A 24154-nucleotide genomic window follows, 5' to 3' on the forward strand; every position below is an offset into this window, starting at 1 on the left:
CTTATGAGAAGTACTAGTGCATGAATGAAACTTTCTTTGCTCTATACAATTATTTTTTTTGCTTAGTATCTACAGTGGTAGGCCTACAAGGCCTGTAGGCCATGTCGGGCTTTCTTATTTTTAAAAATAGGTCGGACTTGGCTTACAAATAAAGCCTTTAATAGGCCAGTAGGCCAGATAGGCTGAATTTTTTTTTTACGTAGGCTTGGGCCAGGAAGACCAAAACCCAGCCCATTTACACCCCTATATATATATATTATATAATATTTAATTTTGTCTTTTTTTCTTTTTCATTTATTGTATATAACTTCACGATACCAACTCTTTCCTTTTGAGTTTGATTTATATTCTTAATATATATTTTTATATATAACACACATGTTAGGAGTTTTATATTCTCCAACTAAATCTCTTGTATATTTTGGATACAAATTTAACTTTATGCAATAAATTAGAAAAATTATAATTTAGAATAAAAGAAATTTATATGTGTTGTAAAATTAATAAGAACTAGAAGAAGAATAGAGATAAGAGAGATAGGTGAATATATTCTTGTTGTATTGTCATACTACAATGATATCTTATTTATAGGCTCAGGAAACATGAAAGTTACAATAACTGAAATAAATTATTCTCCAACGGTCATAATATCTCCAACAACCATAACGTCTTCAACAATCATAACATCTCTAACAGTTATATAACAGATTGGACAGCCAATTGTTTATAACATGACTCCCCCCTTGAATGTTCAATAATCCTATTGAGAAGAAATATGTATGAGAAACTATCTCATTAAAAACTTTACCAGGAAAATTCAATGGGACAAAATCATGGTGAAAGAAAAAAGAGTGGAGCACTTGTTTCAATATGCACGTTCTTTCTATTTCTCAAATACATGACTTCTTCCTTGAACATCATATTTTCTTTAGTTTAATTTTTCTTTTACGTTCAATATTTTTTTTAATTCATTTTCGGCTTTCCTATATTCTTCATTACTAGTTATAAATAAAATTTACTTAATTAATTACTAAATTTATTTAATTTACGTAATTAATTCAGTATCATTTCTTTATCCGTTTGTTATTGTCTATTTAATTATCTAATCAAATATTAAATGTAACGGATAAAATTTTACAGATTTTTATTATATCAAGTTTTAGATATTTTTATGGCTTTAATGTTTCTACACTGAATGTAAATAAGTTATTTATATTTACTCCCAAAACGACGTTGTTTTGTGTTAAAATATTAAAATTATAATGAGAAAGAATATTATAACTCTGAAATAAATTATAATTACAAAAATAACTTGATTTCGGGCACAAAACGACATCGTTTTGGGCTCAATGTAGATAACTTATCTTTATTGACTGTAAAAAAATTAAACCCTAATTTTATATATTAAATTATAACATGCACCCTTGGAAGTAGGGGAGCTAAACGAATCAGGAACCTTTCAGAGGCCTTTGGCTCGGCTCGTGAAGGCCTGAGCTTATATGTCTAAAATTGGTTGTTTGCACCAGGCTTGAACTTGTATAAAAGCTCGTTTAATAAAAATGCCTCAGGCTCCAATTCAAAAGCTCGGTCTTAGAGCCTCTCAGGCTGACATAGTATATTATTATTTTTTTATTTTATATTTTTATACTTCTTATAATAGTCATCTCTTTCTTCTCAATCCATTTCACCTCGTTCTATTGGTTAAACAGACTTTTTGAATGATTTTGTTCTATATTATAATATTTGGATATACATTGAATTTATGAATATTTATGGAATTACTAGTGTTGTTGATTGTATATTCTGTTTGGATAAATTTTTGTTGTCTTATTTTTTTAAAACAGGCTAAATCATACTTTTATTTTTTGTAAATAAGTCTGGCCACAGGCCGATAATTATATTTATAACATGTAACATGCTAGGTCAGGCTGACACATTTAAACACAAGCTTAATCTTTTAAGACCAAAGTTCGGCTCGGCTCGGCCCATTAACACCCCTACTTGGAAGGTAGTCTCGATTTACCATTCTTCATAAAAAAGACATTTGTCATTCTTAACTTATTTTGTTTTAATTTTTAAATTTAAGTTCTTTTGACTAAATTATGCATTTTTAAATATTAATTTAATTTATATTTTCATTTATCTAATTAATTATATTTTTCTCTTTTATAAATGTATTTTTTATTTTTAAAATTTATACCATTTAAATATATTTATGATTCACATAATATTTTAAGGGTTTAAATTGTCTGCTTTTACATGAGACAATTATCTTATGCTAGTGAAACATAAAAAAATCGTGCCATTTTTTTATTTATTTTTAAAAAATAATGGGTCTCACATAATTTATTTCTATGACATGATATAAGTTATCTTCTATTAAAGAAGATTAATAAATTCCATATTTTAATGCTCAAAAGAAAAGCGTTAACACCATTCTTCACGTAGAAGAAAGACGATAATCATTATAACTGGCTCTTCAAATTTGCTCAAAAAAAGTGCTGATCATTAGGCATAATAATGTTTTAATAATTAATAGGTTTCGTAGCAGCTACGTACGTTTAAAGGTGATTCTCAATTAACTTATTATAATTAACTCTATAAACAACTTATTGTTGCCTCTAGCCACTAGGCTATGATTTGATTCAGTTCATCCGCTCTATACTTTTTAAGTGGCTTTTTAATTTTATGTTTTAAGTAATATTATAAACCCGACCCGATTATCAATTCAACCAGAATACTGATTTCTTAGATTAATGGTTAAATCAGTTGGTCCAAACAAATATATGTAAATTTATATTTATATTTAAAATTTCATAAAATATTCAAATACTTAAATTTACATACATTAAGATTGTAATTTAGGGATTTGAGTTATTCATACTGGTGTAAAAAACACAACATTTAAGTTTACAAAAAAAAAAAAAAAAACATTTAACAGTTTTTCTTTTTAAATAACAATTGCACGATCCACCAATTCAACTAGTTTCAAGAAAATTGGTCAGGTCATTGATTTTTTTCAAAAAACAGTCGACTCGAACCGATTCGTATCGAGTTTGTTACATGACTGATTCATTGACTCAATCGAACCAGTTATATCACTTGTTTACCAATTTTTGTTCAATCTAGTTCGTTCAAGTTATATTTAATAACACTAATTTTAAGATATTTTTATTAAAAATATGATATCGTTGGTGGCAATTATGTATATTTTTTTGGGATGAAAAGTAAGAAAATTGTATGAAAACTATTCATGCAAAAGATCATATATTAGCAGTGAGGAGATAAATTTTGGCATACATTGGGTATTGATTTTTACATTTAAAATTAATTTAATAATGTACATTTAATTTATATTTCATATTATAATTTAATTAGTTAGATGCTATCATTCCTGGCAAAGGAGGAGCAAAAAAGGATGGGAATGAATGGGCAATTACCTCAAAATTCACATTCTAGGCAAGTTGACTGCTACCGAGTCTTTAGTCTATCTTTCATTGTTAGGAGGACAAAATTTTTTCCAATTTAAATGTTTTTAATTCGAGAAATTTGAATCTACACATTTTACGTGAATTGTTCATTCCACGGCTTCTTTTATTGACTTCATTTTTTTCTTATAAAAAGTATGATAATTTACATCATACACGAAATCTTTCATCGTGGTTTATTTCATTTTTTTTAATACGTAAACTTTATTTTTGTAAATTATCATAAAAACTTCAAACTGGTATTTTCTTTTAAATATATTAGGGGTAATCTGTACATAAAAAACACGTGAAAAATATAATGTCTAAATTTGAGATGCTTTTTTTAAAATTAATACTATTTTATTTGTGGCACTATTATGTTTTAAAGATAATTATATGTTCAAAAACGAAGTTTATATATGAAAAATAAAAATTAATTAAACTATATAGAAGGTTAAAGTGTAACATGACTAAAAGTATATAAAAAGGTAACTAAAATAATTAAGAGTAAATAAACATGAATAAGCAAATTAAAATACTGAATGTTTCTCTAGAAGCACATGCGACTGCGAAGACAAAATGGCTCCTTGGAAAATGTTTCAAACTTTCAAATAACATGGACGCATCTCGAAACAACTGGGTCAGCATAAACTAACTACAAAGCATGTCAAAATAAAATAACGGTCCTGATAAAGTAGGTAAGTAAACCTACATTTATTATTAATTTAATTTTAATTCATTAAAATAATAATAAATATTATTGTATTTGTTTGCCTTAAGAATAAATAAAATAAATAGAGTCACATCCCATAAGCTCTGGACGTTGGTATCTTCCTTACACCAACAAGGTCGCATCTAATCACATGAGTAGGAGTAGATACTCATTTATTAAAAAAAAAATGGATTAAATGATTTACTTTTTGTTCCAACTTTAATAACTAATTTAATGAGTCTTAAATATTACGAGAATATTAAAGATATTTTTCCTTGCATGTACGAAACCTTGAAAAAACTTCTACCGTAGAATGGTAACTTGCCTTTAAAACCCATAATAAATTTAAATTTATAGGTATGAAGGCAATGGTTTGCTCCTTTTGTAAATACAATTGTTATGCTTTCATCTCATTTACATATTAATTAGAGTGCATATGTATCACTACCCTCTCGCTCATTAACAATTTAACATAAGAGAAGTAGTCATTATCAAATATTAACAATTATCACTAATTATATTTGGAAGGGATTTGAATCCTTAATCTTAAACTCATCCCGAACAAGATTGCTTCCTATAAATAATATATGTGATTTATTTAAAAAAAATCATCACTCGAATCGTGTGTATGATAATAATTCTATTCTCGGGTATTGTTTTTAGAAAGAAATAATCTTTTTTAAAAATATTGTCATATATACCCAAAAAGCTCACCAGAAACTTTAAATTTTATTTACTGATATTAAAGGCGGTTATTAGCTAAGCTACACATGGCAATTCTTCATTGAATCTTCATTCCAAACTAAATAAAGTTTAATGTCTTCCTTACCTTCACATATCAAATTATTTATTAAAGCAGAATTTGAGTAACATGTCATGATTAATATATAACTTAATTAGTTGACTTGATCAATCCATAAGTACTCAGTATAATTGTCTGAATTTAAAGTAACTATAATTGCTACCACCTTTTAGTCACCCATTTATCACTGATCCATAAATTGTATCACGATTCATGAGGAGTAATAAAACATACAATTTGATTCAACTTGGGCTCATAGTTAGAGAAAGCCCATAAGGCCCAATAGTTAGAAAAAAGCCCACATCTTCCTGTCGCAGAGATGGGAGAGACACAACACAACACAACACACAACGCTGTTTCTTCATTTCGAGTTTGTTCTTTGTTTCTTGCTATTGAATTTGAGGGAAATCATCGTTTTCTTTTTTAGTCTTTTCTCTTTGAATTCATCTTCATAATCCTGAAAGTGATTAAGTTGGAACGCCCAAATCGATGTCGGCTCGATTGGTGAAGAAGGTTCTGAACGAGCAACAACAACTTTCCCAACAAGTGAACGAAGAAGAAGAAGAAGAGCACGAGAATCAGCTCAACGGTGAAGATGAAGATTCCAACGCTCGTTCTTCCATCAACCCCTTCGACCTCCTCAACGACCAAGATTCCGAGCCTGAACAACAGGTTTTTTTTTTTTTTTTTTTTTTTTTAAATCCTAACTTTCTTGTTTGGATTGAAACTCTTTAACTATTGCAGCATTACCCTTTTCTCCTTTTTTAATTTTCAAAGTGGGTTCTGTTTTGCTATTGATTTCATGCACCAAGCGAATTGGATTAGCCGAAAATTCGAACTTGGCATTTGTATCTGGAAATAGGTCAGAAACAAACAACATATTAATGGAATTTAATTTCAGGTTCAAGATAACTTTTATTTTTTGTTAATCAAATGTCACCACCATTTAGTACTAGAGAGTTATATAGTGTTCTATTACTTTAGTAGAAAATTTTATTGGGTGTTTTGCTTAAATTTGATGCTTGGGTTTATGTAAAAGAAGGTAGAGACTAGGGAGTATGCTTATTACTCATCTGGATTTCTAATCCTTAGCTCTCAATAGAAAATTTGGCTGTTTTAACTGCAGGAAGATGAGTTGACATACACAAATGAAACATTGGCGAGATATGATGATAAAGGGGAGTCATCTTCATCTAAAGGAGGCACTGCTGCGGTTTCGGCGTCTAATCCAAAATCAAAGAAAAAGAAAAAGAAGAAAAACAAGGATAGTGCTGTTGCCGCTAAAACAGGAGGTGAAAAAGAATTGGACTTGATTCTAGAAGATTTATCTTTGGATGTCAACTCTTCGGGTGAGCAACATTTCTCTACAAAAGGTAGAGCAGTGAATGCCAAAGACCGGAACAAATCTGTTAAACAGAATGTGAATTCCATATTACAAGTGGATCCAAAATATTTGAATGCCGAAAATGAGCTGAGGAGAATATTTGGATCTAAGGTTGTGAAATCATTTGAGAGTAGCAATCAAGCGAGCGGTTCTAGGCAGATAAGAGGGGTGAGGCGCGGACACTATAATCTTAGAAAAACTGTTCTTGTCACTCCAGCAAACCATTGGCCTCGGTGTGACGATTCTTTGTCCATGGAATTTCTGGAAACAAAGGATGGATATAACTACTTTAGGTAAGGAACTAAGGATCATTCTTATTAAGTTGGTTGATAATATTTTCCGCATTTTTTTGTTTGAACACCACTCTTTCTGTATATGTATGGCTGTATACAGGCTAAGGACTTAGTTTCAGTATCCTATCTTCAAACATGTGATGTATGCAACTAATGAATCTCAAACATGTCCAATCAAAATAAGCACATAAAGAAATATGCTGTGTCCATTGGCGGGGGATAATAAAGTATATATCATATGTAAAAATAAAACTTGCAAAGAACTCTGGACGAATACAAAGGTTCCAAATTAAAGGGATGACCTTGAATAGAACAGAAGTACCTAGGTGGTGGGTGAGTTATGAAAAGTAGAGAGATGATTGTTGGTTATTTTTATTACTGATATATATAAGTTAGTGTAAGATTTTATTTGTTACTTTTTTCTCTTATCATTGATATAACTATAAGGCCATGCATGATTGGGCTTTTGTTATTATTTATTTTCATTGTCAATGACCTTTGGGTCAGTGGAACTCCTCAATCCTCTCCTCAAAACAAGAGCGGAGAGTGGGATCTTGGGTTCTCAACCTGTCTGTTTTATAATTGTGCGGTTTACTTATGAAGTTAAAAATTGAATATGTCTTTTGTACTTTGTATTGTGATATCCTATTTTAACCTTTACGGTTAAAGATTATTGAGATGTGACTCATAAATAATAATAATAATAGGAATTGCATATTTTCGTAGCCCTTTTAACTATTGCTCATTTCCCCCATATTTTGGCTTTTTTACGATGTAGATATACACACTCATCATCCTACTCCCAAACTCAGAGCGCGTTTGAAGCTGCCAAAGCAATTAGTGACATAAATGGCATCGCGAGAGTATTACAGTACCATCCTTATCATCTTGATTCCCTTCTAACAATGGCAGAATATTTGAAGGTAGTGGGTGAACAACAGATGTCTGCAGATGCCCTTGCCAAGTGTCTATATGCCCTTGAATGTGCATGGCATCCCATGTTCACTCCACTGCAGGGTAACTGCCAATTGAAGTTCAGACATGATACGAACAAACCTATATTCTCAGCTCTTTTCACTCACATGAAAAATTTGGACAGGCGTGGCTGTCATAGATCTGCTTTAGATGTCTGCAAATTGTTGCTTTCGCTGGATTCTGATGATCCCATGGGGGCTATTTTCTGCATCGACTACTTTGCTTTAAGGGCCGAGGAGTATGCATGGCTGGAAAAGTTTTCTGAAGATTATCAAAGTGATAACTCCATTTGGTTGTTTCCAAATTTCTCTTATTCTCTTGCCATTTGTCGGTTTTACCTTGAGCGCGAGGCCTCCAAACAGGATTCTATAGATTCTAAAATGGCTTCTTCATCTGATCTTATGAAACAAGCATTGATGCTTCATCCTTCAGTCATAAAGAAGCTAGTGGCAAAAGTACCATTGAAAGATCGCACATGGACAGATATTCTTAAGCATGCCTTTTTCCGATCAGATCAAACAGGAATTCCATCTCAAGATCACTTGATTAATATATATGTTGAGAGAAATTATCTTATATGGAGGCTTCCTGATCTGCAAAAACTGTTAAGTGATGCTGCAAAACTAGTGATCGAAACGCTAGAAAATAATAAAAGTGAAATTAAGGATTGGACTTGTGTCAGAAAAGAAGCATTTTCATCTGAGAAGAATGAGTAAGTGATTCTTTTTTATTTTATTTTATTTTTTTTTTGTTTTTAGCTCAGATTTTGCACGTGTACTTTTGTGGCATTTTTTTTGAAGTGAATCTTTATCTGAATCCAAAAAAGCATCAAATGTTTAAGTATTCTGTTTTACAAACCGTCTTCAACTAGGTTTTTTTTATTCATCTGAAGTTATTGTCTTTGAAACTTGGTGCAAATTATTTCAATTAGAAATGAAGATTTGGTAGTTGACCAATTTAATTCATGACTAAGAACTTGCAGCAATGTGTTGATATCCGCCTAACTGACGAATAATTGTGTGATAGAGTTGCATTGAATCAATTTTTTTTTAAAGCTTATCTCATGTCATAAGGAAAAAGAGAGAGAATTAAGGAAAAGAAAGTAGCACGTTGAATCTTATTCCTTATGAAACTGAGGGTGCAGTTCATTTGCTTATGATATTCCGGCACTGTTTTTATTTCTATTGATTTTTAAGCAATTCAACTTACAATTTCTAGTTTGTTAGGTATGGACATTTGTTGGTATCTGATTTCTCTGATTCAGTGACATCAATTCCACCAGAAAATCTGCAACACTTTATGGGAGTTCCAGGGGTGAGGGAGGAGGCTATGCAGGACGAGAACCAATTTGCTAATCTGCATGGCAATGGCAATGCTCCTCGTGGTGTTACAAATAGAAATGCATTAGCTGTTTTATTTGAGTCAATGCTACCGTGGGTTACATACGAGGATAGGGAGGATGGCGGACATGTTGATCACCAACCTGATGACCGCGGACATGATGATCACCAACCTGATGACCGCGGGCAAGACAATCAATGATTCTTGATATAACTCGGTCTTTCTGCTCTAAATGCCTTTTTTTTGGGGGGGGGAGGGGAGCTGTTGAACTTAATGAGATGTCTTTCTTGTAAAGAGAATCGACATCTAGGGAGCTTGATGCCTTCTGCTGTTATGTTGATCCTTGGCAACCATCTGGGAACACTAGATGTTTACAAATGCCATATAATTTTGTGGTGTCTGATTTTAGGGATATTGATATCAAATGTTATACCTTTTCCGTTATGAATTTTCATATTGATCATGTAAGTTTTTTTGAGAGTCATGTAACCAACCATCTTTTCTTATATTATTGGAAGAGTTAAACTCCAAATAACAACTACTTGAGAGGTCAAATTCTTTTAAGACACCATAACACAGATGATAATGTAGAAATGAAAACATTAGATCAAAAGTAAACACTTGCAGTATCTCATTGTGGTTCGAGTAGTGTAGGAATAGTAATATGCGGGACACATTTTTGTTGTGTGCCTACAGCATGTCCGTCTACTTCTGTAAATTGTCGAGGCTATGGCAACATTCATGGGATATCTTTGTAGATTACAGTAAGTATGTACTGTAGATTTGCTAGTATTCAACAAATACTGTCACCTTGTATTTTAGCCGTGGGAATCTGTTAGGAATGGTTCGCTTTACGAAGACAACTTTGGTTGACAAGATCAACTGTCTTTACCAGCTCTTAGCTTAACATTAATCTCATTATACGAAGCAAGAGATTAAGAGGAAACCACCTGATGAATTTCAATTTCTTGTCAACAAAATGTATTTAGAGTTAAGACAGCAGCTGGCCCAACAAGCCTTGTGGTTACATGAAGCTTATTTAACCCATGGAAACCTTCCATCAAGTGGCGTATGTCCTCCATCATCCATTGCTACAGGCTAATTCAATCTCATACTTCCTCATAAGAGGAGTAGCACATACAATACTAGAGTCAGTTACCGTAACAGAAGAGCCAGAAGAAATACTTGTTGTATTGGTGTTTTTTAGGCCTTTATAGAGGTTAAAACTAGTTCCTGCTGTTGGGATTTCTTTCATGTGCTACGAAGCTTGCAAGAGGATTTGTTGAAAATGAACAAAATCAATAACGACTGGATGAGTGCAGATTTCTTTCCACAGGAATTGTTGGTATTGCTTTTTGTTTAGGAAGAGGGAACTAATTTGTCCTTTTAGTTTTTGGTCTTGCAAATTTTGTTTATCCATACATATTTTTAGTTTCTTTATTGATTACACACACACAGTGATATTATTCCCATTCAATGTCTTTGGTCTTTGCTGAGAATACGCAACTTGTAAGTGAGCTTTATTACTTGTAATAAGTTCGAGATCAGTTACAGCATTATGTACCGTGGTTTTTTAATACTCGGCTATTGATCAAGAGTTTATATAGATAATGGTGCTTTCAAGTTAATAAAAACACGAGACAAAAACAACAACAACATAGTAGAAGTTAATAAAACCACAAAGGGTATCACAATATATATGAAGAAACCAACCTGAGATAGGAACAGGCGCAGGAAATAATACTTCTGTTCAAGTTGCGCCTATACTTTGTTGGCCTCATTTAAAAAAATAAAAATAAAATAAACAACAACAGAAGAAAACACAAAACAAAAAATTGACAGAGATAAGCAAGTTGCTGGTAAATGAGTATGAAAATGTGATTTCAAAATAGATGTTCATTAATGCGGGATGCCAGGAAGCTCATAGCTTCCATCAAACCCTAAAACGTTGGAAGGAGAGAAATTCAAGAGTTAATTTTAAATTCAAAAAGTTTTGAATGATAATGACGGGTAAGGTTACTCTTGTAAAATCACTCCACATTCCAGTAATATTTAACTGTCAACTAAATATATAATCAAGAAACTTGAGCAACATTCTTATTAATATTTTGTTCTATCAAATAATTTTTTGAAAAAGTACTTTCACAGCATATTCCTGGAAAACAGAAAAATTTCTCCTATACCAAACATTCCCTAGCTTCTAGACTCTGCCATTCCTATAATTATTTCTCAATGGCAAACCTTTTACAAACTAAATGCAGAAAAGCTGTTCAATATGCCATGCTGAGGAATAAGATATACTGACCTAAGTCCCTACAGCTCAAGCATGGTAGCATGGCATTCATTTCTTTTCCTTCTTTTTGCGTAGATTGAGGGGATTGGGGCAGGTTAGCCTTCAAAGACGACAGAGGAATCTGGGAGGGAAGTGGGGGACCAGGTTTGGGATTAAGTTTTCATGTGAGAGGATTCTAATATATCATTAGGGGCACAACTATGCGCTGCAAACATCATTACAACAATACTAAGCATTATTATATAGCATCAGAAAGAGCATGGGCGATTATACACTTTAGGATAAATTCAAATTTGCTTTAGGGAGGTGGAAAATAAAAACAAAAAAATACACACCTTATTAAACATTAATACTAACTTCTAATTCAATGAAAATTCTATATTGCTAGGCTGTCATCAAGATGAAGAGATGAATCAAGTTTCAACTATTCAAGAGTATATCCACTGGACGTGTATGTGTGTGTGCGTGTTACCAAGTTATTTCTACAGTAGCATGCTCCATTCATCTTGTTCTTCAACCATGAGTTAAAATGATATAGATCAATTGTTCTTTGATATTAAATGAGAAGTTCAGAACATTATAAATGGACCAGAATAACTTAGCTGTGGGCTCATAGAATCAAATCAACTAATCATTGTGTGGAATAATGGATCATCTAATTGAACTAGGTAAGCGTGGCTGTCTTAGGGGAACAACAAGCAGAAAGTGGATTTTGCTAATCTTTTTGTATTGCCACTAATGATTTGTGGGTTGTACTTTTTCCTCTTTTAGAAGAAGGTTTAAATAAATTAAATAGAATAAATCAATCAATAATAGAGTGTCATTTAAAATGACAAACATCAAACCCTATTATCTCTAATGTCTTATGATCAAAATTTAATTAATTTTTACCCATTTTCTTTTTTCTTAAAATTTTGATCTAATGATGTTGGAAAAAATAAACAGAATATGTATAAAAGAAAGATAGGCATAATAGACCAAATGGTGGTAGATCAGTTGACGCATGAAAGTTGAGCAGGTGATGGTGAGATCATGTGTTCGATCTTTCCCAGTAACATCTTTGGAAGAGATTTAAAGCCTTAATCTTAGACCCGTCCCGAATCAGACTAATCGCGAAGCGATAACCGATTGGAATATTTTCAAAAAAAAAAAAAAAAGATAGGCATAATATCGCAATTATATAATTATAACATATTTGTATTTACAAAAAAAAAAAAAATTATAACATATTTGTTATTTGTTAATAATTAGTTTAATTCACTCAAGTTGCTTTACTAATCATTCTATTAAAATGGAAGCTATAAGTAACTCCATCACACACATACACATTTGCACAAGACAGGATCAGAAAGATTCAAAGAGCACTGAGCAAGACACAATGGGTAATGATCGCAATGTGAAGAACGCTGTCATAGCATTCTTGGTTCCTCTTCCCTCAATCATCTTCTATCTCTCATTCCTCAACAACTATGACTCAGCAATTGCCTCTGGGGTTGACCCAAAGTTTCAATCTTTTTGGTCAACTTCATTGTGGGCATGGTGCTATCACCACCCTCTGCTATTAGCCAATGCTATTTTCTTCTTCAACGTCAATGTCCTCTTCTGGATTATAGGCCAAATCCAGAATACTCATTGGGTACGTACAATTTCCCCCCTTTCTTCTTCCTTCAATACACACTTTTCTTTCTGGGGTTCCTTTAAAGTTGACATCTTTTGCTGCTAGTGATGGTGCAGATGATTGACCCTTATTGGACAGTGATACCTGTGATGCTTGTTCATTACTATGCAACTCACCCTTTGGCTCAATATGATTGGTGGAGGTCCAAAATTGTGATCTTCTTGACTTGGGTGTGGAGTATTAGGCTCACACATAACTACTTCAGGAGAGAAAGGTGGCAATGGGGTGCTAGGGAGGATTGGCGTTTCACTGAGATGAGCAAACAGTATGGACAGCAATGGTGGTGGGTTTCCTTCTTTGCTGTTTATGTCTCCCAGCAGGTAAGTTTTTTCTTGCTTTCTTTTCCATCCATGGGTGTTGAAATGAAGTTTAAACAAACCCCCTGAACCTGCTTGGTGAATTGCTTGTTTGGTTTATTTGCTGTGCCATTGAAATGGGTGCTTGGTTTGTCTTAGGACGTGGAGAAAAATGGAGAGTGGAGGGATAGACTTGTTATTTGTGATGTCTAAGACGGCTTTTTTTAGTTTTTAACTATGTTTATTTATTTTTCTTTTCCCTCTATCTTTTCTTGCTTTTTGTTTTGATTCATGGACCGTGACCTCAACTAGTTTGGAATAAAGTAATGTTAATGTTGATGTTGATGTTGATGTTTATGTTTTTCTCATCTTTGCAGATGTTTTTGATTGGATTGTCCCTTCCCTTGTATGTTGTCCACTCTGTCAATAAGCCTTTGAGCATCTGGGACTTGGTAGCTATTGTTGTCTGTTTATGTGGCATTGTCATAGCATACTTTGCTGATACACAGCTCTATGGTTTTGTGAGTAGAAACAACAAGTTAAAAGGGCTTGGTAAACGCCCTGTCCCTGTTCTTGACAATGGCTTATGGTATTATTGCCGGCATCCGAATTACATTGGTGAGCAGCTTTGGTGGTGGGGACTAGTTGTATTTGCATGGAGCCTGGGACATGGATGGACCTTCATTGGAGCATTGGTTAATACCATGTGTTTGGCTTATGTGACTAAGCTTGTGGAGGACCGAATGCTGAAACAAGAAAGTAGAGCAGAGGCATTTAGGCTGTATCAGAAGACAACTTCTGTCTGGGTACCTTGGTTCAAGTCCTCTCCTTCTGGAGTAAAAAATAAGAATGCTTGATGTTTTTCTTTTTACAATGGTTGGTTTTGTAAAATTATCATCTTGATATCTTATAAGTCTTGCTTTGTTCTTCGTTGTTTATTTAATGGAATCATGAATTGTAAGTGTTCTAGACATGTAGGTCGCTGTGATATTGTATAAAATCTTTATGCATCAGCTACGTTTGGAGTTGTAATGCATTAATATCTTTTTGAATCCGGCTTTTCAGCTTTGAAATGATGGTTCATGAGTGCCCTGATGGCTAGTGTAGATGAAGTAATATATTTGGCTGTGGATATATGTCCCACTAGTCCTTTTAGTCAGGCTTCTTTCTTTCGTGGGAAAGCTTGAATCCATAAAGAAATGTTTTGCAGCAAAACTTTAATAATTGTTAGAAGCTATGCTATTTGCAGATCAAGATCTCATGTTCTAAAATGGGTCATCAATTTGCATGTTTTAACATGGTAACATATTGATATCCAGTGAATGTCTAAATCCCTAACCTTAATACATTGGCATGAATTCTAAGTACCACAATTAGGGGTGTAAATGGGCCAGGCTAGCCCAGCCCGGCCTACATTAAGCTTGGCTTGGCCCAGCCTTTCAAAAAGTAGAGTATGCTTAGGCTTTCAAGAAAGTTTTTTTAACAAATAGCCCGTAGGCCAATTTTGTCAAGCCTGACCCAAAGCCTTGTAGGCTGGCCTATTTAATTTATTAAAAATAAAATAATATTTATTTTATGTGGCATGACAAAGTACCAATACCAACCCTAATTTTTATATGAATGATATTCTCTTGTAGATTTTATTTTAGCACCCAATAATTTTATTTTTCTTATTTTCTCCATTTCTTTGACTCTATTCCTCTATGATATACATTTTAAAACTGGAGTATTATGTTGACTCTTTCTTGTTTGTTATTCTTTTCTTACGAGAAGTACTAGTGCATTCATGAATGAAACTTTCTTTGCTCTATACAATTATTTTCTTTGCTTAGTATCTACAGTGGTAGGCCTACAAGGCCTGAAGGCCATGTCGGACTTTCTTATTTTTAAAAGTAAGTCGGGTTTGGCCTACAAATAAAGCCTTTGATAGACCAGATAGGCTGAATTTTTTTTACGTAGACTTAGGCCAGGAAGGCCAAAGCCCAGCCAGCCCGTTTACACCCCTGACCACCATAATATCTAACTTTCCGAGATACTGAAGTTAAAGGGATGCAATTTACCATCTAGTGTTGGAAAGAGATACATCGCTAGATCCAACTAAATCTTTTAGTGCAGAGAGATTCAGAGTTTGGTAGTCCTTTAGAACTCTTAGATTATGTAGCACCGACACGATACGACACTCTGACACGTTAATTCTAAAAAAATATGAATTACGACACGTTGGGACACGTTTTAATATTAAATAATATTTTAATTTATATAACGTATATTCATTTAATATTCAATAATTTAACAAAAAAATGAAATAAAATTAATAATATCGATCAACACGTAATAAAGGTGGAAGCTTTAATAAAAAAATAGGAACTTGGATAAGAGAGAGAGAGAGATAATATCAGATAGAGAGATCAAATCATATTAGAGAGAGATCAGAGAAAAGGAGATACAACAAGAGCGTAATAGAAATTGATAACAATGATGTTGAGATGATCTCTTATCTACTTAAGGAAAAAAAGACAAAAAATAAAATTGATATGATCAGGTGAAAGCTTTATTAATATATTTTAATTTTTTTTAAAAAAAATTTAAAAAAAAGTTTAAAAAAAAAAATTAATTTTTTTTTATCGAAAATGTCATTTGACTATGTCGGAACGTGTCGGATACAGTCAAATTCGCGTGTCAAAAAGATCAACGTGTCGGGAATGTTGACCGCGTGTCGGACACCGTGTCAGAACGTGTCGGAGTGTGTCGGCGTGTCGGACACGACACTCCCTGTTTTTTAGAGTGTCCGTGCTTCCTTACTCTTAGATGCCTTAAGGTAACAATGGAATTGTTATACGCCTTTTCATCCTTGTAGTGCAAAAAATTAAACATATCACTAGTTTAGTTTTTTTAGCAAATTATTTATCCATTTAATGCGAATGAAACATGCATTGGGAGTGTGCGCTTAAAATGATTATTTGTTTCATTTTTTGCATTAAAGTGGTCAAAAAGCCATTGTTATAACATCTCTAAAAACGTGATGATCTTGTAAGTGTTTAATAAAATATGGTATATGACCGCCACTTTTAGGAGTGTAAATGAGTCGAGCGGCTTGTTAAGGGTCTAAGGTTTGACTTGTTTAATAAATATATCGAGCTCAAGCTTTAAAAAAAACCTTTTTAGCAAACAAACCCAAGCTTAATTTAATGAGATTTGGCTTGAAAGTCCGTGACCTGGCCCGATATATTATTATAATAAATAATATATTTTTATGTCACTAAATCATTAACCCTATTTTGTAACCCTATTTTTTTACTGTTTTTTTTTTTGGGTAAGCTTTTACTATTGTTTTAACTCCATAAGCAACTGACCAAACTCAGGTATTTTTTCTCTATTCTTCTTTGAAGATTATAATATAATAAGCTTTGGAGTTTGGACAGCTTATTCTATTAGCAGTGAAGTCGTCGCAATTTTTTGTGTGTGTGTTCTTTTCTGCATTGCAAGCGGCGTCGATCGCACATTCTCTTGGTTTATTAAGTCATCATGAGCTGGATCAATGTTTAAGAAGAAATTGTGAAACTTATTATTCGATCTTAAAATACATGTGGACTGAATGAGTTCTATGATTGTTTTTTTTAAGGAATAGAGAATTTGATGCATTTATAGCTTCAACATTTGGAAGTCGGTGAGTTTAGAAAAAATATATTTTATAATTATAAATGAGTCAAGTTAAGTCTTTAATTTTTTATAGTCAAGCCTAGAATTTAGTTTATACCAAGCTAATGAGCCAAGCCAAACTCAAAATATTTTTCATAAGTTTTGTTCGTTTAAGCTAAAGTTTGTCATGTAAGAAGGCTTTAGTTTTAATTTCTTAAACATGCATAGGAAAAATGGATGCTCAAGTCAGTTAATTCATGAATTAGACCAAATGCAAAGTCACAAATGATGCCCAACTTGAGATTCATGAATTAGAATTTCGTTTTGATGATTAGGTGATTCAATGAGGCCCAGCTTGGGATTAGACTTGAATAGTAAACCTCTTTTCAGTGTATAAGTTCTGATTGAATTTTTGTTTTTGTTTTTTTTTCATAACCACATCACATTAGTTCTATTGATTTTCTATGAGAATAGTACATGATTAGGGAGCTGATGAGTGATGGGTGTTAACGAAGGTGACTTGTAACTGTTGCGATAGCTTCTTATTTGACTTTGGATTACATGCCTTGAATTATGGTATTTTGCTTACTAGTCATAGCAGACGGTGATAGTGTCATGGACAGAACAGTAACAAGACCTAACAAGTGGAAAAACATATGATATATCCAAAATTCCATGTGAAGGCAAATTAACAGCTGTCTGGACTTAGATAATTATCTTTTTCCCATTTTCAAAAGCAACATAAGGAAACTAATTCAATTGCAAAAGAATATTTTAAAGTGAGGGTTGTTTTTATTTATTTATTTATTTAAATTAAATCATAATCTTTATCAACTAAAATTTAAAGATAAGTGCACTTTTACTAATTTACTCCAATTATAAGTTTATTTTAGAAAAAATTTATGGGAAAACTTCAGAAAACCCCTGCAAGTTTTCTCAAAATCACTTAACTCCCTCTCCGAAATTTTTAATCATTTATCCCATCAAAAAAAAATTATCACTTACCCCCTAATTTGATTTTCAATCCAAAATTTTGTTAAATTTTTAAAAAGTACCCAAATTACCCTTAATAGAAAAAAGAAAAACATAATTTCCTCACAAACTACTTTGTAACTAGTTTAATATGTCTTTTTAATTTAAGGGATTATTGCTTAATTTTAAGCTTGCAAACAATTGTTATAAATTTACGTTTAAAATATTCATATATACGAAACAAGTAGGATGTTGTTTTTTATATTTTAATTCCTGCAGAGAAAGTTTGAATTTTTTACTGTAAAATCCGCAAGGTATGTTGCGAAAGTTGAGTACTATCATAGAGTTTAGCAAAGAAAACCTACTTCATTAACAAGCCTACTTTTATCAAAACCCATGAGGTCCAATGTATCTGTGAACAAAATGGAAGATACAAAAATATGCACCAGGGTCGGTTTATATGAAGAACACTTGCCCCACTCACACCATCTATTTAACTGATATATAGCAAAAAACTTATAATATAATTCACATTCTCAAAACAAAATTCACCAACAAATGCTAATATTGACATACAATGAGGCTTCAAAGTTCCAAGTCTTGTCTCGAAGAAAAAATTGTAATTGTGGCAAGTTTTATATCAAATTATTTGTTATTATTATTATTATAACAAGGAGGTATTCTCACTTAGTCCCCTTAAATCACCTTGCGGTTCAAGAATTAGCTATGATAAAACGTAAAGTTTTACAATTGGTACTTTTTAAAAAATTATGTTTGTGAGGAAATTATGTTTTTCTTTTTTCTATTAAGGGTAATTTTGGTACCTTTGAAAAAATTTAACAAAATTTTGGATGAAAAATCAAATTAGGGGGGTAAGTGATAAAAAAAATTTGAGTAAGAGGGTAAATGATTAAAAATTTCAGGGAAGGGGTTAAATGATTTTGAGAAAACTTGTAGGGGTTTTTTTGAAGTTTTTCCAAAATTTATTAATGAGTATAATAATTTTAAACTGGTAATGTTAAATATTTCATTTGTGAATCGTGTTCATGGGCTAAGAATGAAGATTTGAGCTAATTATAATATAATTCAAGTGACTTGCAGACGTCAGCTATGAACTGTTTGATACAAATTCAGGGTTGAACAGTGAATGAAACATGACAGTGAGAAAATGAAAGATTTTACTATGGGGATTGATTATCCTATTGGTGCTTACGTCCAAATGGAGATGCATACTTGTGAAGGTAGGCGAAAATTATTAGATGTATTAAATAAGATTAAACTAACTTGTTCAAGAGGCAAAACATATATATAAAACCAATGAATGAGAACAAAGGAGGAAGGCTTTTGAGCAAGAGTTTTGTGATCACATGCATCTTTCTATATCCAGACAAAGGAAAACAAGAGGGGATAAAAATAATGGGTCTCGTTTTATCCTTTAACATAACACAACAAATTTTTCTACACTCACAATATTTTGTGGGCTCACACTTTTTTAAAACAAAAAATAAATAAAAAATTAAGGCACGCAAAACGAATCTCTATAACATTACACAATCACTTTTCCTACAACATAACTCTTATAAAACCCTAAAAATAAAAAATAAAACGTGGATTCTTGTTTTACTTTGGGATTTGTTTGCTTGTGAATTGAGATCTTTTTCTGCATTAGATTTCATATACAATAATTGCTAGGTGAATTTAATGGCCACGTTAAACAATATAGTCATTGTTCTGTCAGAGAAGTAAATGCCATACCTTCTTAGTTTACACGCATATTAAATTCGGGTTATGGTCTGATATTGGTTGGCCAAAAATTATGTGCTACATCAAGGTTACAAGCTTTTCAGTATTTTCTTTTTTTTTTTGGAAATACAATGAAAACTAAAGCAACATAAAAAAAAACTCTATACTGGGCACAATCTTGGGAGACTAACTCCCCTCAAGTCATTACGAAGCAATTCCAAACAAGCCGTTGGAGGGACATCCAGCACAATCAGCTGTCCATCCTGATGAGGTGCATGAGTAGCAAGCCAATCAGCAACAAAATTGCCTTCTCTATAAGTATGACTAAGCTGAATAATCCAGTCTCTTTGAAGCTTTTTAGTATTTTCTTATCTACTTACTTTTTTTGCTATCATTTTTCCTTGTCCATTATATGTATGCACTAATTAATCATTTAATATCTCATGAATTTAAATTTTAATTCAAAGTGAATTTTCTTATTATTGACTATACTGCTGTTTATGTAAAAATTATTATCTTTTTCTAAAATTAAAAAAAATGTTAAAAATGCAATTTATCATTGATCAATCACCTGAAAAAGCGAATTGCATTATTTCAAAAAAAAGTCTCCTTTTGTATAAAATTATTTTTTCTTTTCTTTTCTATCTTTTTAAGCGAATTTCTCCTTTTTATTTCATTGTTTCCATTTTATTTACTACTTTTACAATGAATTCAGTAATTATAACAAATCAATCTTAAGAGAAAATAATTTAAAGAAATAATCTCTCACGGATCGATAATTTAACAATTATTCTTATTTAGGGATTGCACAAAATTAGATTCTCCAAATCATTGTATTTATAGCTTTGATTGCACCAGATAAATCTTTGTGATTTGTTGCTCAAGTTGGTATATACATAATTGGTTAATTACTTTGAACCAATTAATGTATTCTTATCATCAACTAGACAAAGACATCCCCAAGATTTATTTCTTGTTCCTTGTTAGTTACCATACTTAAGTTGTCTTGTCTTCTTCTTTTCTCCTAAACAGTACAATGAAACTGGTCCAATGATAAATATTCATCAAGAAGAAGATAAAAGCTAAGGACTTTACTTTCATTTCCAAGTTGCTTAGCTCTAACTTCTATCTTCTTCCTACTCTCATCAACACCAGCATCCATAGCCTAGAGACCCCAACCCCACCAGGTGCAGGTGCTGTTGTAGCAGCTGAACAAGTTGAGATTTTGATTGGTTTTGTGCACCCAAATTCCCAAAACAGTGATGGTCTTGAGTGAAAGAAGTGTTTTTGGTACCAAGAGGAAAATGGGTTTGGATTCTATTGTTTTGGTGGTGTTGGTCTCATCGTGTTGTTGGATTCCTGTATGCACCTTGGCGGTGAAACAAGTGTCCCCACCACAGCAACAACAGAACCAGAAGCTGAGGTTTGGTCAAAATGGAGAATTCAAGATATTGCAGGTGGCAGATATGCACTATGCAGATGGCAAGACTACACTGTGCTTGGATGTGCTCCCTTCACAGAATGCTTCTTGTTCTGACCTCAACACTACTGCTTTCCTTCACCGGATGATCCTTGCTGAAAAGCCTAATCTTATTGTCTTCACTGGTATTCAATACTTGTCTTGTTTATGGTTTTCAGTTTTTTTTTTTTTTTTTCATTTCTCTCTAATTGTAGCTTTTAGTTTTTTAGCTTCTCTTCTCTTGTTTTTGGAAAAAAAAAAAGGACCTTTTTCCTTCATTCTTTCAATAATTAACACCCCAGTGATTTGATAGTTTAGTTACCGGAAGAATATGTGAAGTGAACATGTTTTGGTACTGGGACAATTAAAACATCTTTAACTAATCAAAGACAATGAGCATGATGTTGTTCCAATTACTTGTAACTGGATGGAAATGAAATGGATTTTAGTATTGTATTGTTTTGGGGCTTGTAATTTTTATTTTTATTTTTAAATCATCTTTTGCACATGTAAGCAAGTTATAGTTACAAGCTTCTTTGATTGTTGATATGAGATAACCTATTGTGGTGTGACAGGAGATAATATCTTTGGGTTTGATTCCTCGGATTCTGCTAAATCATTGGATGCTGCATTTGCTCCTGCAATTGCATCAAACATTCCTTGGGTAGCTGTTTTGGGCAACCATGACCAGGAAGGATCCCTCTCTAGGGAAGGGGTGATGAAACATATTGTTGGGATGAAAAACACTTTATCTAAACTCAATCCTCCAGAAGTACACATCATTGATGGTTTTGGGAACTACAACTTGGAGGTTGGAGGAGTTAAAGGAACTGATTTTGAAAATAAATCAGTGCTCAATCTATACTTTCTTGATAGTGGAGATTATTCCAAAGTTCCTTTAATTTTTGGTTATGATTGGATCAAGCCCTCCCAGCAACTTTGGTTCCAACGAACATCTGCAAAGCTTAGGGTACTGTCTCATCTGTTCCATTATCTTATCTAGCTGTGTTCTAGCTACAAAACATTTGACTTCTAAGATCCTGCAAACCCAATTATCCTGTTTCTCTTTCTTGTTTAGTATCTGCTTATGAATGGAAGTTTTTGTGGATCCTCATTAAGCATGTGACTTGTTTTTCAGTTCTTTCCATTGTTAATATTTTGATTGACCACTTACTATTTCTTTATTTTGCAGAAAGCATACATAAATAGACCATTGCCTCAGAAAGAAGCTGCTCCTGGTCTTGCATACTTTCACATCCCGCTACCGGAATATGCTAGTTTTGACTCATCAAACTTCACAGGTGTGAAACAGGAACCGGATGGCATTAGCTCTGCTTCTGTGAACTCTGGCTTCTTCACAACCTTGGTTGAAGCAGGAGATGTGAAGGGAGTTTTCACTGGCCATGATCACATCAATGATTTCTGTGGTAAGTTAACAGGTATACAACTTTGTTATGGTGGAGGATTTGGATACCATGCTTATGGAAAAGCTGGATGGCCTAGGAGAGCAAGAGTGGTGGTAGCTAGCTTGGAGAAAACAGAAAAAGGAAGTTGGGGAGATGTCAAGTCAATTAAAACATGGAAACGTCTTGATGATCAACATCTTACTGGAATTGATGGTCAGGTCCTATGGAGCAAGAGCTTTGGAGGTAAGATATCCTGTAATAATTGGAATACTCTTTTGCTTGTTCTTAAATTATGATATAGAATGAAAAGGATGTAATCTATCTTTAGAAATATCTATAACAGATGAATGTTGGACATAAAGAAAATGTGACAAGATAATGGAAAATTATAAAAAAAAACTGTTTATAGAATGAAATTTGAAGAAAGAAACATTAGGGACACATATTTGCTGGGCATAGTTAAATGAAAATCATAATGTTTGTAGCTCAAGACAAGGGAATAAGAAGCTATGGAAGAATATTGTGTTGTTAGCTTTTCCAGGAATTTAGGAAAACTGTATTGTTTTTTATTTCATGTTATCTCCTTGGATTCATTGTTTTTACTTTGGTTTTCATTACAGGAAACCTTAGCAAAAAACAAAATGTTGGCACTTGAGAATTTGAAAGTGATGAAGACAAGTGTTGGTATCCACATGAAGATTATTTATTTTATTACTTGTGATGAGTTGCTATACGATAAATTTTATTCATGGAAGTTGAAAACTCTGCTAAAGAGTAAAAAAGAAGGAATGGAAAGTTCATTAAGTGCAGTGATTGTATGCAATGGCTATTGCAATTATGCATACTCCATATGTATTGTAGGATAATGTCAATAATTTGAAGTTTTTATATATGGCCTTGGAACCAAAAAGAGTTTATTTTAGGAGATTGCTGATGATCTAAGCCACGAATCGACTGTATGTTTCAACTTGCTTGGATATTTTGCGAAGGTGCTACATGATAGTGATGAACTCACAGCACAATCGCCTTAGGAATAATATTTATTGCGGATTTTGACTATTGAATCAGGTGAGGAATAGCATTTTTTTCCTCACTTACAGAAACCAAGGCAGCTTAGCTTGAATGAAAGGAATTGTTTCAAAGAATGAGGATGAAAGAAACACAAGACTCGAAAAGGATTCTTGTTATTTTATTTATCCTAAAATAAAATTTCCCACTTAAACATCTGCTATTAAAAATAGGAAGCAAGAACAACTATGTTATGCAAGTACTGAAAACATTAATATATTCCATCTTTTTTTATTAGTACTAACATAGCATGATAATAAGTATAATCATTTTCTCAAGAAACTGTTAAAAGAGAAAAATATTAAAATAAACGCAGATATCGCTTAGCACCTTGAACTATTGGGTGAGATATGACAGTTGTTTATTATGGTATCAGAGTTCCTGTGATCATCAGGTCACGAATTAACTTTTTATTGCTCTCATTTTCTAGTAGAATTAATTCAGCACTTAATGATTTTAGGGCTAAGTTCTAAATTTAAAATTAAAAAAAAAATGATGAAATCGTATGCTTAAATTTCACATATTTTTCTGTTCATTTTCTCTGTTGAAGTCATCGGAGTAATATACTCGTTTAAAGAGCAAGGACGATCTAATATCCCCTGCGCTAGTTACCGTCAGATATCACT

At 32.6% G+C, this 24154-nt stretch overlaps 3 protein-coding genes across 5 annotated transcripts; all 3 read left to right on the forward strand.

Moving 5' to 3' along the window:
* The first annotated feature begins 5339 nt into the window (after positions 1-5339).
* Positions 5340-9547, forward strand: LOC133287331 (uncharacterized). Of its 2 annotated transcripts, none has more exons than XM_061484905.1 (4): positions 5340-5653; positions 6108-6658; positions 7437-8345; positions 8860-9547. In XM_061484905.1, the coding sequence occupies exons 1-4, from the start codon at positions 5471-5473 to the stop codon at positions 9173-9175; spliced, it is 1959 nt and encodes a 652-aa protein (XP_061340889.1). In that variant the 5' UTR covers positions 5340-5470; the 3' UTR covers positions 9176-9547. The 2 variants fall into 2 exon arrangements, with proteins under 2 accessions (XP_061340889.1, XP_061340890.1); XM_061484906.1 differs by having other exon boundaries at positions 8852-9031.
* Positions 9548-12616: 3069 nt separating this feature from the next.
* On the forward strand, positions 12617-14243 carry LOC133287350 (uncharacterized protein C594.04c). Its single transcript, XM_061484943.1, has 3 exons — positions 12617-12903; positions 13002-13265; positions 13619-14243. Exons 1-3 carry the CDS (start codon positions 12646-12648, stop codon positions 14096-14098), a joined length of 1002 nt encoding a protein of 333 aa, XP_061340927.1. The 5' UTR covers positions 12617-12645; the 3' UTR covers positions 14099-14243.
* Positions 14244-20624: 6381 nt separating this feature from the next.
* Positions 20625-23470, forward strand: LOC133287329 (probable inactive purple acid phosphatase 29). Of its 2 annotated transcripts, XR_009748230.1 has the most exons (5): positions 20625-21200; positions 21630-22024; positions 22247-22481; positions 22558-22703; positions 23081-23470. XR_009748230.1 is itself a non-coding variant. In XM_061484903.1 (4 exons), exons 1-4 carry the CDS (start codon positions 20858-20860, stop codon positions 23113-23115), a joined length of 1230 nt encoding a protein of 409 aa, XP_061340887.1. In that variant the 5' UTR covers positions 20625-20857; the 3' UTR covers positions 23116-23464. The 2 variants fall into 2 exon arrangements, 1 of the variants encoding a protein (XP_061340887.1); XM_061484903.1 differs by having other exon boundaries at positions 22247-22703; positions 23081-23464.
* Positions 23471-24154: the final 684 nt, after the last annotated feature.

The sequence above is a fragment of the Gastrolobium bilobum genome, unplaced genomic scaffold (assembly GCF_033153095.1).
Source record: "Gastrolobium bilobum isolate Gb01-03AN ecotype WA unplaced genomic scaffold, APGP_CSIRO_Gbil_v1 utg11002, whole genome shotgun sequence".
NCBI classification, from domain to species: Eukaryota; Viridiplantae; Streptophyta; class Magnoliopsida; order Fabales; family Fabaceae; genus Gastrolobium; species Gastrolobium bilobum.

Bases quoted from the DNA above. Each gene is read 5' to 3' on its own strand.
- LOC133287331 (XM_061484905.1), top strand. From the start codon at position 5,471: ATGTCGGCTCGATTGGTGAAGAAGGTTCTGAACGAGCAACAACAACTT. The intron at 6,659-7,436 runs GTAAGGAACTAA...TTTACGATGTAG, and splicing joins GATGGATATAACTACTTTAG to ATATACACACTCATCATCCT. The intron at 8,346-8,859 runs GTAAGTGATTCT...CTAGTTTGTTAG, and splicing joins TTTTCATCTGAGAAGAATGA to GTATGGACATTTGTTGGTAT.
- LOC133287350 (XM_061484943.1), top strand. From the start codon at position 12,646: ATGGGTAATGATCGCAATGTGAAGAACGCTGTCATAGCATTCTTGGTT. The intron at 12,904-13,001 runs GTACGTACAATT...GTGATGGTGCAG, and splicing joins AAATCCAGAATACTCATTGG to ATGATTGACCCTTATTGGAC. The intron at 13,266-13,618 runs GTAAGTTTTTTC...TCATCTTTGCAG, and splicing joins CTGTTTATGTCTCCCAGCAG to ATGTTTTTGATTGGATTGTC.
- LOC133287329 (XM_061484903.1), top strand. From the start codon at position 20,858: ATGGTCTTGAGTGAAAGAAGTGTTTTTGGTACCAAGAGGAAAATGGGT. The intron at 21,201-21,629 runs GTATTCAATACT...GTGGTGTGACAG, and splicing joins TAATCTTATTGTCTTCACTG to GAGATAATATCTTTGGGTTT. The intron at 22,704-23,080 runs GTAAGATATCCT...TTTTCATTACAG, and splicing joins ATGGAGCAAGAGCTTTGGAG to GAAACCTTAGCAAAAAACAA.